Genomic DNA, 21,163 nt, shown 5'->3' on the forward strand with positions numbered 1-21,163 from the left:
GAGAGAAAGTGACGACAGGTTTGGAGGCTAGGGTTTGAACCAAAAACCTGATACCATGTAAGATTGGATACTCTCACCACAAATTGTGTGTGAGCTAGACAATATTATTTATAATATAATAAAGAGACAGAATATGCTAACAATATTCTGAGCATATTACAAAATAAATCAATAATAAAATAAAGGAATATCCCGGAGGATATTACGCCTATTTATCTCTAACACTTAAATTATTGAAGGATGAGTAACAACTTTTAAAAAAAACATTCATGGATTATACTTGAAAAACATCATTCATGGAAAACTACAAAATTCTATAACACACGCTCTGATACCACATGTAAGTTTAATCATACTAAAGCATGTAGAAGATGGATCTTAAGAATTCATAGTCTTTACATAATAAGAATGGTTATGGGATACTAACCTTTATCCATGATGTGAAATTGATCATCTTGAAGTTGTTGTAGAATGTTCTTGATCTGTGATGGAGAAACTCTTCTATCTCTTTCCCTTTCCTTATATGCTCAATCTTTAGTGATGGAAATTAAAGAGTCAAACTATTATGGGTAGAGATAGGGACAATGTTTACGTCCTTCAACCCATTATAATAATGCTCCCATCAAGCACTATTTATAGACTCTTTACCAAGAGTCATTTCCTTTCATTCAAAGAGTCACACCTCTTCATTTAAATGTCACATAATATATCATTTCATATGAGACATTTCTTACAAGAGAGTCTCTAAATTACACTTGAATTCTCAACATACTTCCCCTCAAGTGTAAGTTAACACCATTTTACCGTACTCCCCATCAACGGAAGCCGATCTCTTTTGAAATATTACTTTTAGGGTCTCTTCTGGAGAACCACTATACAATATCATATATATCATTACATGTTCTTCAGGAACGGTAAAATATCACAACTTTTGTCATGTTAGATGAAATATTTACTTCTGAAAATATTTCAATCAGGTTCATCTATTATGCTTAAATCTATAAATGGAGAACTATAATATGATTTGTCAGACGTTACACTTAAAATGACATATATATATCATATTAACAAACAAACAAATAAATTAAAACTAATAATTATGAAATTAAAAAAAAACCATTAGATATCATCACAAACGGTACAACAAAAAATTGGTGAGTCCATGATTTTTTTGTTATAATAATTGAAAAAGCAATTTTTGGCATACTAAATGATCACATTTAATTACTATAATAAAGTAGTTTCAAAAAAATACTATATAATAAAGGAGGGTAATGATTACGTTAATGAGAAATTAAAAGTAATAAATAATTAGACCTTCAAATTTAATAGCACATATATTTAATCATATATTTAGGAAAATTCTAATTTTAATAGTAAAAAAAAAACCGTACATAAAAGATAACAGTATTCAGATATGCAAGTTAGACCAAGTGCAATGGTGGTGTTGAGAGGGGAGTTGAGGGTAGTTGGGAGGGTGTAGTGGTTTGTTGAGGTTTTGTTGAAGATGAGGTGGAGGAGAGAGGTGTTGAGAGAGCTCAACATGTTGAGAGAGGGGATCCGGTGCCACGTGGAGCGTTTTGGTTGGCCGCGCCAGGCGCGTGCACAACACGCGCAGACAAGGCGCGTCAGTCAAAGCTCTGCAGAGAGAGAAAGAGTTGTTGGTTGATTTTGTTTGACACGTGGCTCCTTCTGATTGGTTGTCAGGATTTTTATCATCTTAATCTTTTGAACTCAATTATTTCATTGAAAAAAAAAATTCTGGAAATTTTTTTTTAACCAAAATTCATGATTTTTTTTCCTCTATAAATAGAGACTTGGTTCGTTTGATTTGGACACAGAAAAAAAAAACCAAGTTTTTCACTATTTTTATTATGTTTCTATTAGCCTTTGTTTTGAAATAAGTGTGGGGTAGGGTGTTGAATGAAAAACCATTAGAGTGGGTAAAAGTTGAATGAGTGTTGAATTGGAGAGAGAAAATGATGTTGGAGTGTTGGGAAGAGAAAAAGTGGTGTTGAGAGTGTTGAACCATTGTAAATGGTCTTAATGAACAAAAATAACAAAATCAACACAAGAGATTGGTAACCCAGTTCGGTGCAATATCACCTACGTCTGGAGGGTTTACACCCGAGAAAGATAATACACTATACACAAAAGGTCTTAACTGAACAACCCCTGTTCACTGCCTTTTCTACCTAACTCTACCTGTGGTTTATTACTTAGACCTCTGCTTAAGTATGAGAGCCCCTCTCACTTTCTCACACACAGTCACTGTCACAATGATTGATCTCTTACAAAAGAGTAAAGACAGATCTCAAGATCAAACAACAAACACAACAACTCTCAGCTTAACACAAGAACATAAAGCTGCTAAGAGAACAAAACAGTATGAACTCAGAATAAAACCCTAATCACATACACAAAGCACACCTAGCAACTAGGTCTTGGGTCTTCATAAGTAGCAGTCTTTCAGGCCTTGTCCTCGATGGGCTTGAAAGATCAAAGAGTCCATACACAAAATATGAAGTTTTTCCTTTTAAAATCAGCAACAAATCTGCAACAAATCTTATCACTTAAGATTTGAGTAACAAACAGAATCTTCCACAAATAATCTTCAAATCAAATCTCTTGAAATCGTTTTGATCACACTTGATATATTCCCTGAACGACGCACATAAGCTTCTTGAAAAACCTTCACTTGGTTGTCACGAAATCACCCAAAAGCTTCTAGAACAAAACAACCAAGCACACAACACGTTCTGTCGATAAAAAATCCAGGGCCCTCCCCTTACAACGAAGTTGCGCTCCCTGGTATTAGCAAAGCGAAAAACAAACAAGTTCTGAGAAACCTCCCGGAGATCTATGTGATTAGTTTTACCCCACAGCCTCTGCATCACACTCTTGAAAATCCTGAAGGTCTACCAACAACCTCCCTTGTGAGGAGATTCCCCACAACGCGCACATCAGAGGCTAGATCCGGGTCAACTTCCACTGCACCAATGCGCAACACCGTTGTTTCAGCACCACTAAGTTTGATGTGCAAATTGTAACACCCCGATTTCGGTGGCGTCACTTTAGTAACCGAAAAGAAACTTAATGCGGAAAAACGTGAATATTTTTTTTTTTGATAATAGAATCATAAACTGAAAGAAATGAAACTCAACAACAAAAGATAACAGAACTAATATACAATAATAATTACAGCCCCCGCTGTAAGTAGCAAACCACGTCACGAGTAAACCTCCAGTGACGGGAAGTAAAAGAAAGTAACGCCCGTAGGCAATATGTACAAACCAACAGGAAAGGTTGAGTGTCCGCAACACACACCTTCAAAAATGAGAAAAGGTTAGCCCAACGGCCTAAAAGAAGACCTCCTAAGTCCAACCAACTCTCTGTGATTCCCGTAAAGAAACCACACAAAAAGCTATAGGTGGGAAACTACCCTGTCCCCAAAGAAACAAATGACAGTCAGAGCTAAGACTCTACTCCTACACTAATCCTATCTCGAGGAGCTCACACTAACACTCAATCCTACATGCTAGCATGATCGTCGTCTGAATCCGAATCCAGAACGATTAAGTCTAGGTACACTACCCGTCCTCCTCTCGCAACCGCGATGCGCTCCGGTGCTGGCCTCTCGGGCTTAGGGCCCGAACCATGATCATCAATGATAGCAACGGTGGGTGAACTGGACTCTGAAGAAGTCACTCCCACAGGCTCCTCCTCTGAGGGGTCCTCATCATCCGAAGACGACGGTGGTGGTGGTGCTCCTAATCCTGGTCCGCAATGCACTCCGGGCGGCAAGTTGAAACTGACAGTGCACCTCCTCAACAATCCCTCCATCAAGCGTCCTCCACTGTCCACGCGATCCTCCATGATCCTCCCCGAGTACGTCGCGTGATGGCTAGCGGGGTCAACCACCCAGACGCCGGGGTCATCTTGGTCTATCATCTCATATCTAGTCCCCCCCGAAGGGTGGACCATCGTGAACCAATCCGCTAAAGACATCTGACAATAGGCGTAGTCCGCCAAAGCACACACAGAAGACACGAGGGTCAACTCCAAAGAATTATGTAAGTAATATCACCAATAGATACAGATAAGAGTTAGCCACTTAGGCTTATAGCTAGAGATAGCATCCTAGGGTTGTATATTCTACAATGAATATAAACGACAGTAATAACAATTAGCATGCTTCAAATAGGATTAACAATTATCAATCACACTCAGCAACTAAGTCAGTATGCATGTTGCATGAAATGCAGATGACGGTTAACCCAGTTAACCAAATGCATTCTGGAACGGATGGACATCAACGGATCAGCCATAACACCAGCCATGGTGGGACCATTTCGGCCCGCGTGCCTCTTACTCCAACAACAACGGTAGTCAGATCAGCAGTAAACCCAAAGGTCTGCCATTTCGGTCTGCTACTAAGAGTCGCCTACAAGCGCTCTTACGCGGGAATCCGGGTCTTATGACCATTTTGGAATCCACCGAGGTCCGAAGTCCGTCTCGTGTTAATACCTCATTAATGGTGCATGAATGCGAAAATGATTAGCCAAACAACGTCTCCGACCTCACTCGCCACGTCGCCACGTGTTCTAGCTAAATTATTGTCTCTAAAAGCTTACCCTAAGGTAAAGTCGATTCTGCGACAAAAGACACTTCTTTACATCAACACATTCTCTCATGATGATCTCCAAATCATCCGACTCATCTCCATCTGATGGTCAAAACTGCTCAACGAGCAAAGAGTATCAACATACTCGGAAACTACCTGTTTCCCGACTTATCTCTCAGATAGCCCAACAACACAACTGCTCCCAGAGCACAACAGTACCAACATACTCAAAACTTATAATTTTTCTCAACACCTGGATCCGACGACACTTCTCGTTTTCCAAAACTAAGATTTGACTCCTAAGCTTTCCTTCGAGATTGTTATCATTACTTAAAGGTTTAGAGGTTGTTTAATGTCTTATGAGTTTTCCTTATAAAATAGTTTCCATTTTGTCTTATCGCAAATCTTATAAATTTTCAGGATCTCCTAATCCCAAATCACTCCCAGAGAATGTCTCGATCCATTAAAAACAATACTAGGCCCGAATCCTCGTTCGTCCTGTCAAACTTTCTCAAAACTCTAAATAAAAATCGGCATGACCTGCCCGCTATTCTCACTCCTTAGTGCCACAGTATATATGATAAAGCATAGTTAAATCAGCACAGTCAACCAACATGTCATATATCTCAATACATTCTTGAATAACCACGTAGCACTTAGCATATAAGCAGATATCACACATCCTAGATTAACCACTTAGCACATAACATGTAAGTCACTCTCAAAAACAGTCAGTAGATGAATCATCTACATTGTCAGCCGAAGCCTCATAAAACATTTTACCAGTCAAACACAAACAAGTGCATAAACAGTAAATCAAGTCGAAAGCATCGATACCTAAGCATTAACTAAGGATTCAGTGAGTAGCCCTCACCTGTAGATTCTCCAGGGTTCTCCTCTAACACTTCTTCACAGTCAAAGCCTTGTTCCTCTGGAAATTCTTCAAATGAACCTTTAAAGTAAAACCACAGAATTCCATCGAAATCTATCGGAAACTAAGCTATCAATACTCACTATGGTTACACGAAGTAGTACATACTCCGAGGTACGATAATCTAGCGCGAAAGGACAAGTTTTTGAAAAAGAAATTTTCCTCCTCCTCCTCTATAGCTCTCGGCCACTATTGGTAATTAGGTGGGTCGATTTTTCTTCGATCAAACTTGGTTCCTAGGTTATCATTAGTCGTAACTAAGGGTATTCTAAACTCGGAAAAATTATCGGATCGAAAACTGTCGCAGGGGTATTTTGGTCAATATTTTTAGCTCAGAATTTCAAAACTGAAATTTCGAAAAACAAATTGGATGGGGACGTCACCAACGACGTTTATGACGACTAATCCTACTAGCACTAAGCTAAGGCGATAGTTTTCAGCCCAAAGGACGAAACTTTGTCCAAAAATGGGTATTTGAAGCAGAATTGAAACTCGACGGTAGTTTTTCGAGAATCGGCGTAATATTATTCGCTAAACCCGCTCAAGAGCACGTAGGGAAGATGTTTAGATAGAAAAATGGAATTATCTGGATAGTTTTGCAAAAACCTCAAAACTAAGAGCACAAAAAGACATAGTGAAAAGCTACGGAAAAGACGATCAGAGGTAAGGATTAGCGACTATACCTCGATACCTTCAAGCAGCAACTGTTGAATCAACGATCAAGCAAGAAATGAAGAAAATCTTCTCTTCTCCCTCCTCTAGCAAACTCGCGGCCTCTTGGGAAGAAATGGGTAAGTTTTTGTGATTTTTCTCATCTTTCTTGCTATATATAGAGGATGGAAAAACGCGGGAAAATGAAAGTTTCGCGATTCCGATTTTTCCGGCTTCATTCTCCGTGAATTCTAAGATATGTTTTGGCGAAAGAATTCCAAAACTAAAAAGAGGTCTCCTTGTATTTTAGGTGACTAATACAAAGTCGGTGTAAAACTATTTTACCCGATAAGTTACTTTTTGCAGTGGATGTCGGAATAGAAAACTTCCTTCTGAAGAAAGATTGAAATCATCAAGAGAAATGGGTGTACGCGTGTGGAATCTTCATTTGAAGCTCCGAATAGAAAAAGTCCTCATCGTCGGTTGATTCTAGGGTTCTTGAACTATCAGGGTTTTAGTTTCGGCAAACTTCCGAGGATTGGAATCGGACGTTCGTAGATCCTAGAGTTTCGCCTTGAAACGCTTGTTATATATGGATTAAGAGAAATTCTAACATTTCCCTGAAGATTTTTGGAATATGTTTCCATCGTCTCTTTAAGTGTAAACTAGCTATTTACTAGGGTTTTCGCCCTAGGTTTAAGCGTATAACGATCGTGCTATAACTTTTATCGATCATGATGCAATCCTTAGACTTTTCCTGAACTTTCCCCTTCATAAATTTATTTCATTTAGTAAACTCTTGTTCAGGTTTCCTTTCACAATACATCAACCCTAATCGTGAATAAGATTTTATTCACTTAGCATAACTTAAAAACTTGGGTCTTACACAAATCCTTGTTCATCTTGCTTAGATTAGGTCTGAAGAGTGCTAGGCAGAACAACCACCAAAAAGAAGAGATAACGCGAAGAACTATAGTTAGAAACCACAGCAAAAGTCGCCTACTGAATAGAGTCAGGACAAAATCATATGACAGTTTGCGGCACAGAAAGAGAGGAGAAACTAACTGTGCCCTAACGTTTTTTTGGAAAAAACAAAGGTGTTAATCAAATGTGTTGCCCTAGCAGACAAGCACTTTGGGTTATTGCAATTGGGCGGAGTGGGGATCGAACCCCAATTGTGTGATGTTAGCATCTATGATTTTAGAAAATATAATTATTGGGTGGAGTGGGGATCGAACCCCCAATCATTATGTTGCAAAACAAAAAGCCTTACATTGCCCACTAAGCCAAGGCTAAATACAATAATAAGTGCCCCATAATAAATAAGTAAATGGTAATTTTGAAATATTCATCGTGTGTACCAAAAGTCAAACAAACACGTCATGTCCCAGAAGAAAAAAATTTTCATCAAATAAGCCAAAATCAAACTCACCATCCATTCCAATTTACAAAGGAATCAGAACTTTTGGTCCCTCACCAGTGGGAACTCAAGCTGGTTGAAAGAGAGATCAACATAGCATTTGATAAAAGATTAATTAAGGAATCATGGTTAAAACAAATACAAAAAACCGATCTAATCATATCAAGACATTGATATATTACCCAGCTAACATAGAAAGAACACTTTAAATGTGACCCAGTCATTTTATCAAACAGGTTGAATTCATCCCATAAGAAATCAGTTCATCAAATGCTAACCAGACCAAATACAGGTTCATCATAATTTTTATCATACAGCAGTGAAAAATAGAACAACCCATGTGACCAGAAAACATTAAAACCCGTTACAAGATGTCAATTGAAAATATCACACTACAATCAGAATCAATAATGTTATAAGTTTCTAGTGGTTTCATACAAATAACCTTCTCTTTTATACAATACATATAGGATTAGGATGAAGCCATTGACACCACAAGTACACAACCTATTACAATTACATAATATTATTTTACATAAAAAAATAGAAAAATAGCTAAACATTCCTATACAGGTGTCGGTGAAAGTAGAAAGTCTGGTTGTTTTCTTTGTAGCAGTATCCCGCAAAAGGGACACAACGGTCTTGAGGATACTACTTGAGAGGATGATTTAGTTGAAGAATCTAAATCTAGACAAAATGAAGACATTCTAAAAAGTGGTTCTGGTGCCAACCTAAATGCAAACCTATGGCAACAAACACAAAACCATAGGGGAGTACTAGGGCAAACCTCCATGCAAACAGCACATCTCAACAACTGGTGCCGTTTAACATTGCCACTACTGCAATTTTCACCTTGGCACAAACCAAACTCGGGGGATTCAAATACAACAGATGCAGAACAATAACTGCATGGCTCCACTTCTGAATATCCACTAGTCACAAACCTGCCATTTAAAAGAAAAACACATTGCAATTAGCATATTTTAAGTTCTGGACCGAATCCACAGCATTGCAAGACTTTACTTTACAAGCTTAGTAACTATTCTATGGTTCTTTTTTTTTTTTTTTTGAAACTAACTATTCTATGGTTCTTACTCAGTAAATTTATGCAAGCAGATTTCTACTAGCTGTAAGGAAATTTCTTATCAACAAGAATTTACCAGTTAAATTAAGGAAAGTAACAAAATCATAATAATTATGATAAAATAATTATTTTGATAAAAATAGTTATTTTGAATTTTCCAGCCGCTCTGTTGACAACTTTTACCAGCAATGTTAATTATTTCTTATCTGATATTTTTTACCAAGGGGTTTTTTACATTTATTCCTAAAAAATTATTATGGGAAAATCTCTTCCCCTAATATTTTGAGTATACTTTCCATCAAATTCAACAAACAGAAAAAAGAATTGCAGCATCTACAGTTTTCACTACAATCAGATAATGTTTCTTCACCATTTTTGGGAAAAAAAAATACTAATGTATATTACTCAGATTGAAATCTGGCTAGCCTCAATTCCAGGGAAAAGAAGTTTGTGCTCAAACAAAGCTATGAAATAGCTAGAATTACAGAATTGGAAAAAGGAACAGTATCTAAAATATACAAATACAAGCAAGCAGTACCTTTTTTCATGAGTAAGTTCTGATGCAATGAATTTCAACTGCTCTCGTACATGTTCCTGGTCTAATGCAACCCATTGTTCCATCTGTGCTAGTCCAACAAGATACCAACAGCCAGGTCGGGAAGGAGTTGCTTCGAAAGAGGACATGCTATTTCGGAAAGCAGAAAAAGTAAGACCCACAAGCCTTTCTCGGAGCTCTCTTTCACTGCGCAAAAGAATTTCGATCCACATAGTAATTTTCTTTTCAGTGTCAGGGCAGGCCCCTTCCAAGTTTCGAATCTTGCTATTTATTCCAGTTATTTGATCAGCATCGAGCTCTGCTAACACCACGCGCCTACATATTATATTGAGCAAATGTAGCAGTCGAGAAGGAACGTTTGGCAAGCTTGAAGACACACATGATAAAACATTTTCAGGAAGAAGGTCCATATGATATCCAAGAAATGATAATGAGAGCCAGTTAATCAGTAAATTCTCTACATATTTTGACTTGTTATCCTTCAAACCCAATAATGCTGCAATTATATCCCAAAGAACCAGAGGCTTATCAAGACATTGATATTGGTTTAAAGACCATATGATATTGGCCCCCCAATAAGTTAACTCTTTCTCTGGAAAACTGGAATATTTTTCAATGTAGCAAGAAAAGGGAGGTTTCAACCAAACATCCACATGTAGCCCACCAATCCAGAAGTATTCAATAGCTGCCCTCAGAATCCTGTCAAAAGTTGAAGAAAATGTCAAATATCCACATTTACAAATTTTTATTTCATAAAATCTCTGCTTTGGAAAAGGCAAGGGATAAAAAGGAAAGTGAGAAATTAGCTAAGGAGTGTAGTTTTTGTCTGAATTTTCAAGATATAGTAGCATAATCATTGTAAATAAACGAGATATCTACCCTTGGGCATTCTCTTGCTACTTGGGTCTGAAATAACAACAATAATAACCAAGTATTTTCCCACATGATGGGGTCAACTACATGAATTAAACGATGCCATAATGTTATAGAGAGACATGAGTAGAGTTAGAGGCCAAAGCAAAGATGTGGGCCAGGTTGTGGATCATGCTGAAAATAAGCCTAAAATGTGGCTTCTGTACTCTAGGAGCAATAACAAAATAGCAGGCCAGAATTAGTAGTAGGATAGTTATGACGTACAGTACCTCAGCCAAGTATTTTCCCACATGATGGGGTCAACTACATGAATTAAACGATGCCATAATGTTATAGAGAGACATGAGTAGAGTTAGAGGCCAAAGCAAAGATGTGGGCCAGGTTGTGGATCATGCTGAAAATAAGCCTAAAATGTGGCTTCTGTACTCTAGGAGCAATAACAAAATAGCAGGCCAGAATTAGTAGTAGGATAGTTATGACGTACAGTACCTCAGCCAACCAAAAGGCTGACAAAAACCCCGGCCAGCACAGCCAAAACCCTCCCAAAAACCTCTAAACGCCCCACAAGCACCCAGCCAACACCTACCCAATGACCCTACCATTTACACTACTCGGAAAGATCCTAGACAAGATCAAATCCAGCCGCGGAGGGCAAAATCCCAACAACAAACCAAATGCCCCCAAAGGCTGAGAAACAAACCCTGAAACGAAAACAAAAAAAAAAGGAACAGGAACATAAAGACAGAAAAAAAAACCGAAGAGAACCATCTCTAACGGGGGCCTGAGAAGAAGCAGTAACACGACCGACCAAAACGGGATCCAGCACCCACCATCAAAACACGAACCACGAAGCAGGGCAGTTATGTAGTAGTTATTTAATTTTGTAATAGGGAAGTTGTGATATGGCAGTTATTACCTCTTAACAGTATGTGGTGTAGTTATAGGGGAGAATTCGGGACAGTTTCTTTGTGTATTCTGCTTTACGCCGGTAAGACTGGGAATTTTTTACTCAAAGGATAACCTTGGCTCTTAGGCTGCTAGAGAAATTTATCTACCAGATTTGTGTACTTGTGTATTCTGTGTAATTCGGTAAATTTCTGTTTCAAACCCTAATAGAGATAATAAAGTGGTGACTCAAAGAAGTCCCACATTGCCTAGATTAGCAAGTGCAAAAGTGCATATATAATAAAGAACACACACACCCATTGCCTTAAGCCTAAGGTTTTGTGGTGTTGTGTGGTTCTAACTTAGGATTTCTGACATGGTATCAGAGCTGGTCTGATCCAAGCCATGACTTCCGCTTCCCAAAAAAAAAAGCAAAAATGGCAGTCCCATTTGCGCAAGCCAAGACCTCAGGGCTCAGACTCAGACGAAGGAGCACAAGTCCAAGGAACTCCGATGTTCCCGCTAGAGTACTAGCCCAGACAAAGAAAGTCGAAAGGCAGACTCAGACGAAGGAGCACAAGTCCGATGACCACTGATGTTCCCGCTGGAGTGCAAGGCACATGCAAAACAAAAAAATGGAGTCCCAATTGAGGGAGAGTAATAGAGATAATAAAGTGGTGACTCAAAGAAGTCCCACATTGCCTAGATTAGCAAGTGCACAAGTGCATATATAATAAAGAACACACACACCCATTGCCTTAAGCCTAAGGTTTTGTGGTGTTGTGTGGTTCTAACTTAGGATTTCTAACAAACCCAAGTTGCAATTTTTACTGCATTTTATTTCCAAGGGGTGCAAAATTCTAGTCGCTGGAAAATATGTTTATACCTTCCTTCATACATTCGATTTAGTTTCTCAACATCGAAGCAATTAACCTGCAATAAACAAACAAAAATACTCATGGACAAAGAAAAAGAAAGGCGAAGATTTCATGAGTATATATAGCTAATAGCCCACAGTGCTCATAATCAATAGTGCAAATATAAACAAATAGAAGAGATCATAGAGGAAAACAAAGCTGCAAGTTTTCAGGAAATATATTTGTTCAGCACCACTTCTCGTCATTTAATAAATATGAAATCAATTCATTCAACATTATGCCTCTTTGAGAAAAGGAAAAAGAAATCTTGCAGTTTTGAAAGTTGAGACTAATAAAAATTGTTAGACCTCTTATACCACCTTGTTCTGTTTTTTCCCTTTCTTTTTCAGGGATACACTGATAATTCCTAGGCATTTGGCACATTGCTATTGACCATATCTGAGCATTTAATATGCACTTCACTTTTGGTTTAGTAAACATCAGGAACATATCAAGATCGATACATAAATGCAAAGATTGAAATGGAAATGAAATATCATACAGTTGCAATGACAAGATTTCCATGGGATACAGCTACACCAAAACATGAATTAAATGCATCTCTTGATGGCTGCAAGGAAATAAATGCATATTTGATTTAGTAAGAACAACAAAGATCAAACCAAAAACAAGGTAAAAACCACAAAGGAAAGTAGTAACATACGCAGATTGAATCATTACTCCGGGGAAAATCAGATAAAATGGATACTTCATCTAGGCGACTCTCGTGCAAGATCCAGCTATGCAATAAATTATCCTACCAACATATGAGCAACCGTTCATCAATCATAAATACATTTATTTAAGTACACATCGGAAGCACTATTACGTGTTTGATGTTGTGCATATCATTATTTCCTATTTTATTTCTGATCATGTAAAACTATTCTGTTATTGTACTAGTAATAGGAAAGATTTATTTCATATTCTATGTAGCTCTCTAGATTGCATGTAGATGAGTATAGATAATTCAATTGAGAAAAAATTTCAGTTCTTTCAAGTGATGTTTATTTTAATAAGCCAATATTGTTTTCAAAATCTTAAGATAAACAGAAAATTTATCATTCTGGATATCAAATTTCTGCTGCTTAATGAAAATCATTAAGTTGAAATCTTGAAGGAAGCTCAGACTTTCAAGTTCTAGAAGAATGATATTCATCATTTTTTGGAAGTTTAAACTTTAAATGCATATATAATTTCCTTTAATCTTCAGCTTGCAGAGGATGAAACAGTAATTCTGTAAATCATTTTAAAGAGAAGTACAGTTCACTATAAGTCTATAACATTAAATATGACAACTCATATGACACTCTAAGCTGCAAAAATGACAGCAAAAACATGCAGGGACGCAACCATAATCCATGATAAGACAATCATGTTTAATTAACTGGGGAGTGGAAATAGAGAATGTATGTAAATAAAAGAAGATACAAATGATGAAGAAACTTAGTATGGATTATAGAATGTATTTATGTCCACAATTATTTTTTGCTACATAATTGAAATTTTAATGGTATCTTGACAGAAAATCGGCCAAATTAACAAAGGAAAAGAAAATAACCTGGCTACAGCTGTACAAAAATCTTCCACCAAATGCCCAGGCTAAACCTGTAATCTGAAGGAAATTAAAAATATAAAACCAAAAGAGGAATGCAGCCTCAAGCCTTCATCTAACACAAAAAGGGAGGGAATAAACTTACAATGCAATCATGTGCATCATATGACCCAAGCTTATCAAATTCCCTAGTAGATATATCGCATAGCCATATTTCAAAGGAACCAGAACCTTTTCCTATGGCTAAAAGCATCTTGGAAGAGTACTGAACATGCACAGTTACTGAAAGTACAGAAACTGGGACAGCATTGACAGTTATAACCTAATTAGAAATTGAAAGTTGCATAAAGGAATTATTCACAAAGAAGAGAAACAAATGAAAAGAGATGCAGGAAAGAAAGTAGGAATGACCTCCTTCAATAAAAAGAATGAAGCTTCATGCACTCCTGATGACTCCAGCAGTTTGTCATTGTCACCCATCCAAACCTTCACACTGCAAGGCACATATGTTTCAGCTCACTCATATAGTAGTTGCAAAAAGTAATATCATACAAAGTTAAACCAATGAAGAGTGTGAGGAAAATGAGGATCAAACCTTTGATCACTAAGTACAATAGGCTTAGGTTAGGTTCAATGTCATGAATCAAATATTCCAAAATACTTACTAGGTGGTGCACAACCAAATATGATTTTTCATACTACACACATCTGGGGTATTTAAATCTAACAATTACATGAGGAATGGTCACAACAAACTCAAACATTCTATTCTACACATTATTTATTATTGGGTGAAATTCATGCGGATCCCTCGAAATCATGTGGGCCTCACTGCTTATTTAGTGGGAACTACACCCTATTTGGTGGCTCTTAGACGTATTTCACCCACGATCAAAGTGTGATGAAGAAGAGAATGTTAGAGAATATGTGGCTAGCATACTTCCAACTACATTGTTTAGGTTTTACCTGGGTGCAGTATTGATGTCTAAGTGTTATTTTTTCTTAATAAATATGCAAATAGGAACTCTAATCCTAATACAACTACCTTATCCCATTTTTTATAGGATAGGCTGTAATAAGTTTATAAATATACTAGGCATGATACAAAGATTATTTTCTTGATTGAGTACATCTAATCAGTAAGGAAGATGCCTAAGTATTCTTTTATATAAAGCCTGGGGTAATTCTCTTCTTTTTCTTTATCTTAAAATACTGATCTTTGTCAGGTTTTTGTACTTTTAAAAAAAAATCATATCGGATTGACTGCTTTTTTTGCCCAAAGCTTCACAAAATAGTTATTTCAAAACTCTACGTCTTCCGCCATGAATGCCATCAAATCAAATCCAAAATACTGATTTTTTGTGAACTGCAACAGTACCGCCATGAATGAATGGATGGATGAAAGACATCTTATAAAGTTAATAAGTCGATGAGATTTATATATCATGAATAATGAATGAATGGAGATAATGAAATACATTTGTTTAGGTTAATAAGCCAATGAGACTCATACATCATGATCACGTAATAAATGTAGAAGATAAAGGTTAGCACTTAACACTGAGTAGGTTTAAAAACTCTAATATCAAAAAGTCAAAATACAGTTGTAGTCTGCAACTCTGCATATAGATTTTCAAAACCGCATTTTTGCTGTCTAGTGGTATCAACTATCAGCGTTGCTCACACTAAAGTGGATATTAAGAATTATCTTAGATAAGATAGAGAAACCAAAGGTCAACTTTTATTAGATAAATTAAATTGGCAATCACTGAGAGCAGTCCCCTTATTAATACAATGAGACAGATAAAGATCAAATAAGAAAGCAAGGTGCATAACTCCAGAACTGTGTATGGTAGCTTAACAAGATGTATTGAAATGAGAATACAAATGTAACACAACTTAATCAGAAATCAGAATATTTAACTCACCTCCCATCAGTGCTTCCAGAAACTAATATAATTTGAGGATTTGAAGAATCAAAACCAAACAACGACCAACTTATTGATGTGACCCATGAACCATGTGCCTGAAGAAGGCCAACAAACTTCACAGTAGTTGGGGCTTTTCCATCCTCAATAGTATGGCAACTTCTTTGGTGAAATCTCCACAAAGAAATGGCACCAAACTTCAATCCAACAGCAAGCAGACTGACAGAAGCACAAGTATTATCAACAGGAAAAACCTCAGATGCTGTACGCAGCAAGGGAGACCACGAAATAACAAGCGAACATAGCATTGCACTACGAGATGCATATTGACCAGCACTTATCAGTGGCAGCATTTGGCTCTCGGGCACTTCATTTGATATTTCTCCATTAGGTTTAGATGTAGAATCTATTTGATCTGATTTATTTCTCAGCAGACACTGTCCAAAGTTAGGAACCTATATATCAATAGAACAAATAATAGTGATATTTAGATCGAACTAAACACAATTATTTCAGGTTGAAGTAGAGCTTAACCAAAATTTGCAAGAGAATCACGTTGCATTGGTGAATGTACAACTATGGATTAAACATAGTTTACATCAAGTAGTTTTTTATGCAAGTAAGAAACATCATAGGATTTTAGTTAACTTCATATGTGTGGGTGTGTGCGACTGTGTGAGTTAGAAATACAGTATAAAACCATTCATATGTCTTGACCAAACAGCTTAAGCTTCTGGAATAGTTGGTTTATGACAACACACTCATAAGGAAAACAACATCACGTGACATTTATCTTTATCCTTCCATATCTATGCAGGGACTAGAGCAAGCATTTTCATGCTCACAATTGATGGTAACAAAAGTCTTTTATAGGAATCTCTGGACACAGTAAATGCCATTGCACAAAGAACAAAACACGCGGAAGTTAATTGCTATAAGGGAGAAATAAAATTTCAGTAAAAATACAATGTTCAGATACTGGTAATCTGGTATACATGTAAAATAGACTAGTTAGATATAAGTAACATAACACTAGTTCATACACACTTCACATATATCCCTTCCTTAAGACAGTTTGCAGGTTAGTAGTTTATCATATCTTTTCTCTAGACATCCAATGGATGAGCCAGAAGCTGATAAATAAGGAAAGAACAAATGGAGCATGACCTGTCTCATACTAACTAATTCACCCCCATGGAGAATTATAAAAGGACAAACAATCAATGACACGGATGAGTTAAATAACTTACATCAGAAAGATCCAATGAATGAATCCCTGTACCTCGAAATTCCGTACATTGAAAATATTCATGCAGCATTTCAGATATGTCCAAAACCTAAACAAAATACGAATATCATATTATACTTGAAACAATGTACACGTACAAAATATTGAAACCTCTTCATTTCTTTATATTGCACGAAACCATAAATGGGAAATACTTTTGAAATGACATTCTTTTTGACATATTTTTCTACACTGCCTAATACATATAGATGTAGAAGTTAGTTAAGTTGTGTTAGCGATAAGGATTGTTAGCAGTAAGGATTATGTTAAGAGTTATGGTTAGATGTAGAGTCCATGGGTCAGGTCCATATGTACTTTAAGTTCGTACTTTGTACTATACGTTGTACTACTCTTAACCTAGTATTAAATATATGAGGGAGGTTGCACCTTACAGTGTATCCCATTACAATATCTCTTTCCCTTTACACGGTATCAAGATAGGAAAGGGGGGACAACGGTTGTTGGGGGGTAGAAAAAATATTTTGGCGGCCAGATCTTGAAGAAATTGGCAGAATGCCAAAATCGCAGTTCATGTGAGCAACCGCGAAGTTGCTGTTTCGGAGCCAGATAACGTACGTTTCAGGGACAGAGCAGGCCATGCTTGCTGTCTGAGGAAAGCCCAGTGGTTTTCACAGCCATCGGTAGTGATTTGGTGACGGTTCGAGGTGCAATGATGTGACTCAGTGTGCTCTAAAGGTGGGAACATGTGTTTTTTGTTGGTAACCAGCGTTCATATGGTGCGCTGGGTATTGAGTTTATTTTACTTCATTGGTGATTACTCTCTGAGTTATGGCTGAAGACAACTCTAAGACTAAGGGTGAAGGGAAGACCCCCCCAGTCACTGAGTTTATGAGTACTTACTTCGTCTAAACTCACTGACATCAAACTTGACGAGGCCCAATATTTAGAACCCTAACATTAGTTGCTCGGCATGTTGCTTCCAAAAGAGGCAGTAGCAATCATCAAGCTTGTCCAATATGGAATGTGAGAAGATTGTCAATGCATTCACTAGTTGAGAAAACGAAGAAGAAGCCGCATGAGTGGAGTCGCCTTGATTGGCGATGAGTGTGAAGGTGGAGGATCACCAGAATTGATGATTTTTCGGTGAAGGTAGGGTTCTAATTAGGATATGGATTTTGATACCATAATAGATTGAGAGAATTTCAGAGAAAGAAGAAACAGATAACATGCTCTAATATATAGAGGCGGGGGGGGGGGGGTGGGGTGGGTGGGGTGGGGAGAGAGAGAGAGAGAGAATGTTATGTGAGGCAATTGGGACTGTCGAGTCTAGATGTAACTAGTGCTAACATAATAATAGAATTGGCTGAGGCTAGGATCAGTAAATTCATGTATATTCTACAGTCACTATAGTACTCAATATTACAATAGCCCTCACCGGGATCCAATAGTTTACAATTTCAACATCATGTTTGTTTTCAAGCAGAAACAGATGGCATCAAAGCCAATTCTGCAGGAATAACCACTTCTATGACATACCTCGATCCATTCAGCACAAAAATCACAGAAAGGCGGACGATAAACCTTCACATGTCCTTCGCTGGTGCAAACTGCTATCAAGCACCTGTAGCAAATTAAAATATAAAATAACATTTAAATGCATAAAAAGTAAAAACATTAACTTTTCATGAATGAACAAACTATGACTTCACAACACTCCAGGTGAATTTTATCTGAAATATTATGGAATCAAAAGCCTAGGCCCTAAAATCGCCACTTTGGGAAAAGAAATCAATTACCTCTCCAAAACCCACAACCATAACACCGTGTGAGGTTTAATATGTACAAGAAAAAACTGATTCTGCTACCTTCTGGGAACAGATTGAGCCCCAGAGCTTTTTAAGGGGATAAAACAAAACTATCAAATGAAATGAATCAAGAAAGAAAATAAACTCATACCCTGAGTTTGCAGCCATGCCAAGTGGAGACCATGATATTGATCTGACAACAGGCTTATCATCCCGATACAAAGATGTAGGCAGGAGGCATCCAGAGTGTAAATCTTGCACAATTCAGCTCCAACATGTGAAAATCTCAAACTCCCATTTAACATTAGAACATATGAAATTTTTATCATTTCTTACTCATAAATGTCACTTATTAATTATTACATTACAGGATAGTAGCATGCATTCTTATAGCAGTTAGTAGTTAGATGTCAGTTATTATCTATTTATAATACGAGTCAGTTAGTTAGTTTCTTTGGTTTTCTCTATTCTGTTAGTAAGTTGTTAGTTAGATGCAGTATTAATGTAGCTTTGTTAAATGAATCACTACTTAGTGAATGAATCACTTACTTTTTGCTCTCTAAAACACACAACCACATTAAACACCACATAGAAGCACATATACTACTATCCTGGAGATACTTATTAACATAGGGTATGTTTGGGTAAACAGCTTAGCAACGCACTTATTGATAAGCTAATTTGAGAAACTTAATAAAATAAGTAGAAAATAGGTTATAGATAAACATAAGCTCTTATTCATAACCTAATCTGAACAGCTTGGAAAATCAGCTCACGACAACTTATAGACAGGTAATAAGTTATTTACATAAGCTCTCTCAAACACTGGCATAAGTGTTTATGCGGCAAGATAAGCTCAAATAAGCTCGCCAAACGGGGGATATAGCTCATGTACGTACGCTACTAGTGCACCACTAATAAACCGTGTGGTGCAATGCAAATCATGATCATATCATAGAGTTACTAAATTAATGGCGTTAGTGCATGCAACTAGTGAAGTAAAACAGTACTGTGATTTCAATTCAATACCTTTTCTTTCCACAAAGCCCACAAGAAGGGGTTCACGCGGGGAGATTTTAATCAGGCCACGTGGTCCATTAGGCAAGTCTGGCCTCTGGAAAAAAAGAACTTGCTAGAGTGAAAAACATAGATGAAAGCGTATTTAAATGGTGTGGAAGTAAAAGAGAGAGAATTGGTACTAGGATGGTGACAAGGTGACCAGAAGCAACAGCGATGAGGTTGTCGTCTGACCAGGCAATGGAGTTTGGAAAAGAGGGGGCACCCAGAAGCATAGCAGGCTCTAACGGGCAGGGACAAGCCATCCTGTGTTGTGCAACTGTCTAGTTTATGCGGTGAAGGGGAGAAGATGAGGGTTCGATTCCTGGATCTTGCAATTAAACTAAAGGGTTAATCCTCTAATTCGTCCCTATGGTTGTGTCGCCGTCTGAAATTAGTCCCTCCCCGGAAAATTTAAAAATCTAAGTCCTCACGTTTGGAAAGTGTGTGGAGCAGGTCCTCATCGGAGTTGGGAGCTCCGGCGAGTGATGATTAGGCTTGCTGACTAGATAATTTTTTCTGACGTGGCATTAAAAAAAATAAAAAATAAAATAAAAAATAAATAAACGATTTAATTAACCCAAATCCCCCTAAATTAACCCAAATCCCAATTTCAAACCCTAAGATCATTCCCAATTTCCCCAAATTAGGGTTCCCTGCTTCTGTTTCTTCTTCTTCTCTCCTCTTCATCATCTCTTCTTCTTCACCACCCCAACCCCAACAGCCACCACCCCCAACAAACGCCCACCACCACTCACTAAAACCTCAACCTCAACCTCCACCCCCAACCATAACCGCGACTTCCTCCAGCTCGACACACACCCACCTCTTCCCTCCCTTCAAACCTCACCCTCACCCTCACCCTCGCCGTCGTCGGAGCTTCACGAGGTGGAGATTGGTGACGGCGGCGCTGGGTTAGGGCAGCAAGAAGCAGCAGCGACGAAGGCAATCGGAGGTGGTGGCGTGTAGAGCTTCAGATCGGAGAGGGAGATGGCGATGGCACAGACAAGGTCTGGAGAAGAGGAGGTGACGGCGGCGCGAGGCTCTCGATCTGCCCTTTGCTCTTGTTTTGCTTCTTCTTCTTCTTTCTTTGTCAGTCTCTCTTTGGTGTTCGTGTGGTCGTCGTATGAAAAGGGAAGTAAATGGTTGCTGGGTTGTTAAGGTTGCAGGAGGTGGGGGTGGGTTTCAGGGTGGTGGTGGTGGTGGTGACTGGCGGGTCTGGTTGGGTTTGGGTGGTGGTTTCTCGATGGCTGGGTATGGGTGGGGTTGGTGGGTTGTTGAGCATGCTGGAGGTGGGGGTGGATTTCTGGGTGATGGTGGCTGGGTTCGTAGGTGAAGATGAAAAGGGACGTGGTGGCTGGTTAGGGGAATTGATTTTGTTTAGAATTCATTTGGGGAACTGATTTTGTTTAGAATTAATTTGGGGAATTGATTTTGTTAATTGATTTTGTTTAGAATTAATTTAGGGAATTGATTCTCTTGCCACGTCAGCCTCATTTATCTAGTCAGCATGCCTATTCATCACTCGCCGGAGCTCCGGGCTCCGGCGAGGACCGGCTCCAGACTTATTGCAAACGAGAGGACCCAGATTTGTAAATTTTCCGGGGAGGGACTAATTTCAGACGGCGA

At 38.0% G+C, this 21,163-nt stretch overlaps 1 protein-coding gene across 4 annotated transcripts; it reads right to left on the reverse strand.

Moving 5' to 3' along the window:
• Window positions 1-7,967: 7,967 nt before the first annotated feature.
• LOC130721379 (uncharacterized) lies at window positions 7,968-20,197 on the reverse strand. Of its 4 annotated transcripts, none has more exons than XM_057572173.1 (14): window positions 19,678-20,197; window positions 19,508-19,592; window positions 18,630-18,732; window positions 18,210-18,294; window positions 16,675-16,761; window positions 15,425-15,861; window positions 13,908-13,989; window positions 13,642-13,818; window positions 13,503-13,556; window positions 12,606-12,698; window positions 12,444-12,512; window positions 11,911-11,957; window positions 9,249-9,965; window positions 7,968-8,570 (listed from the first exon to the last, which is right to left on the reverse strand). In XM_057572173.1, exons 1-14 carry the CDS (start codon window positions 19,798-19,800, stop codon window positions 8,192-8,194), a joined length of 2,538 nt encoding a protein of 845 aa, XP_057428156.1. In that variant the 5' UTR covers window positions 19,801-20,197; the 3' UTR covers window positions 7,968-8,191. The 4 variants fall into 4 exon arrangements, with proteins under 4 accessions (XP_057428156.1, XP_057428155.1, XP_057428157.1 ...); XM_057572172.1 differs by having other exon boundaries at window positions 15,425-15,879; XM_057572174.1 differs by lacking the exon at window positions 12,444-12,512 and having other exon boundaries at window positions 15,425-15,879.
• Window positions 20,198-21,163: the final 966 nt, after the last annotated feature.

This window comes from Lotus japonicus, chromosome 5 (assembly GCF_012489685.1).
Source record: "Lotus japonicus ecotype B-129 chromosome 5, LjGifu_v1.2".
NCBI lineage: Eukaryota > Viridiplantae > Streptophyta > Magnoliopsida > Fabales > Fabaceae > Lotus > Lotus japonicus.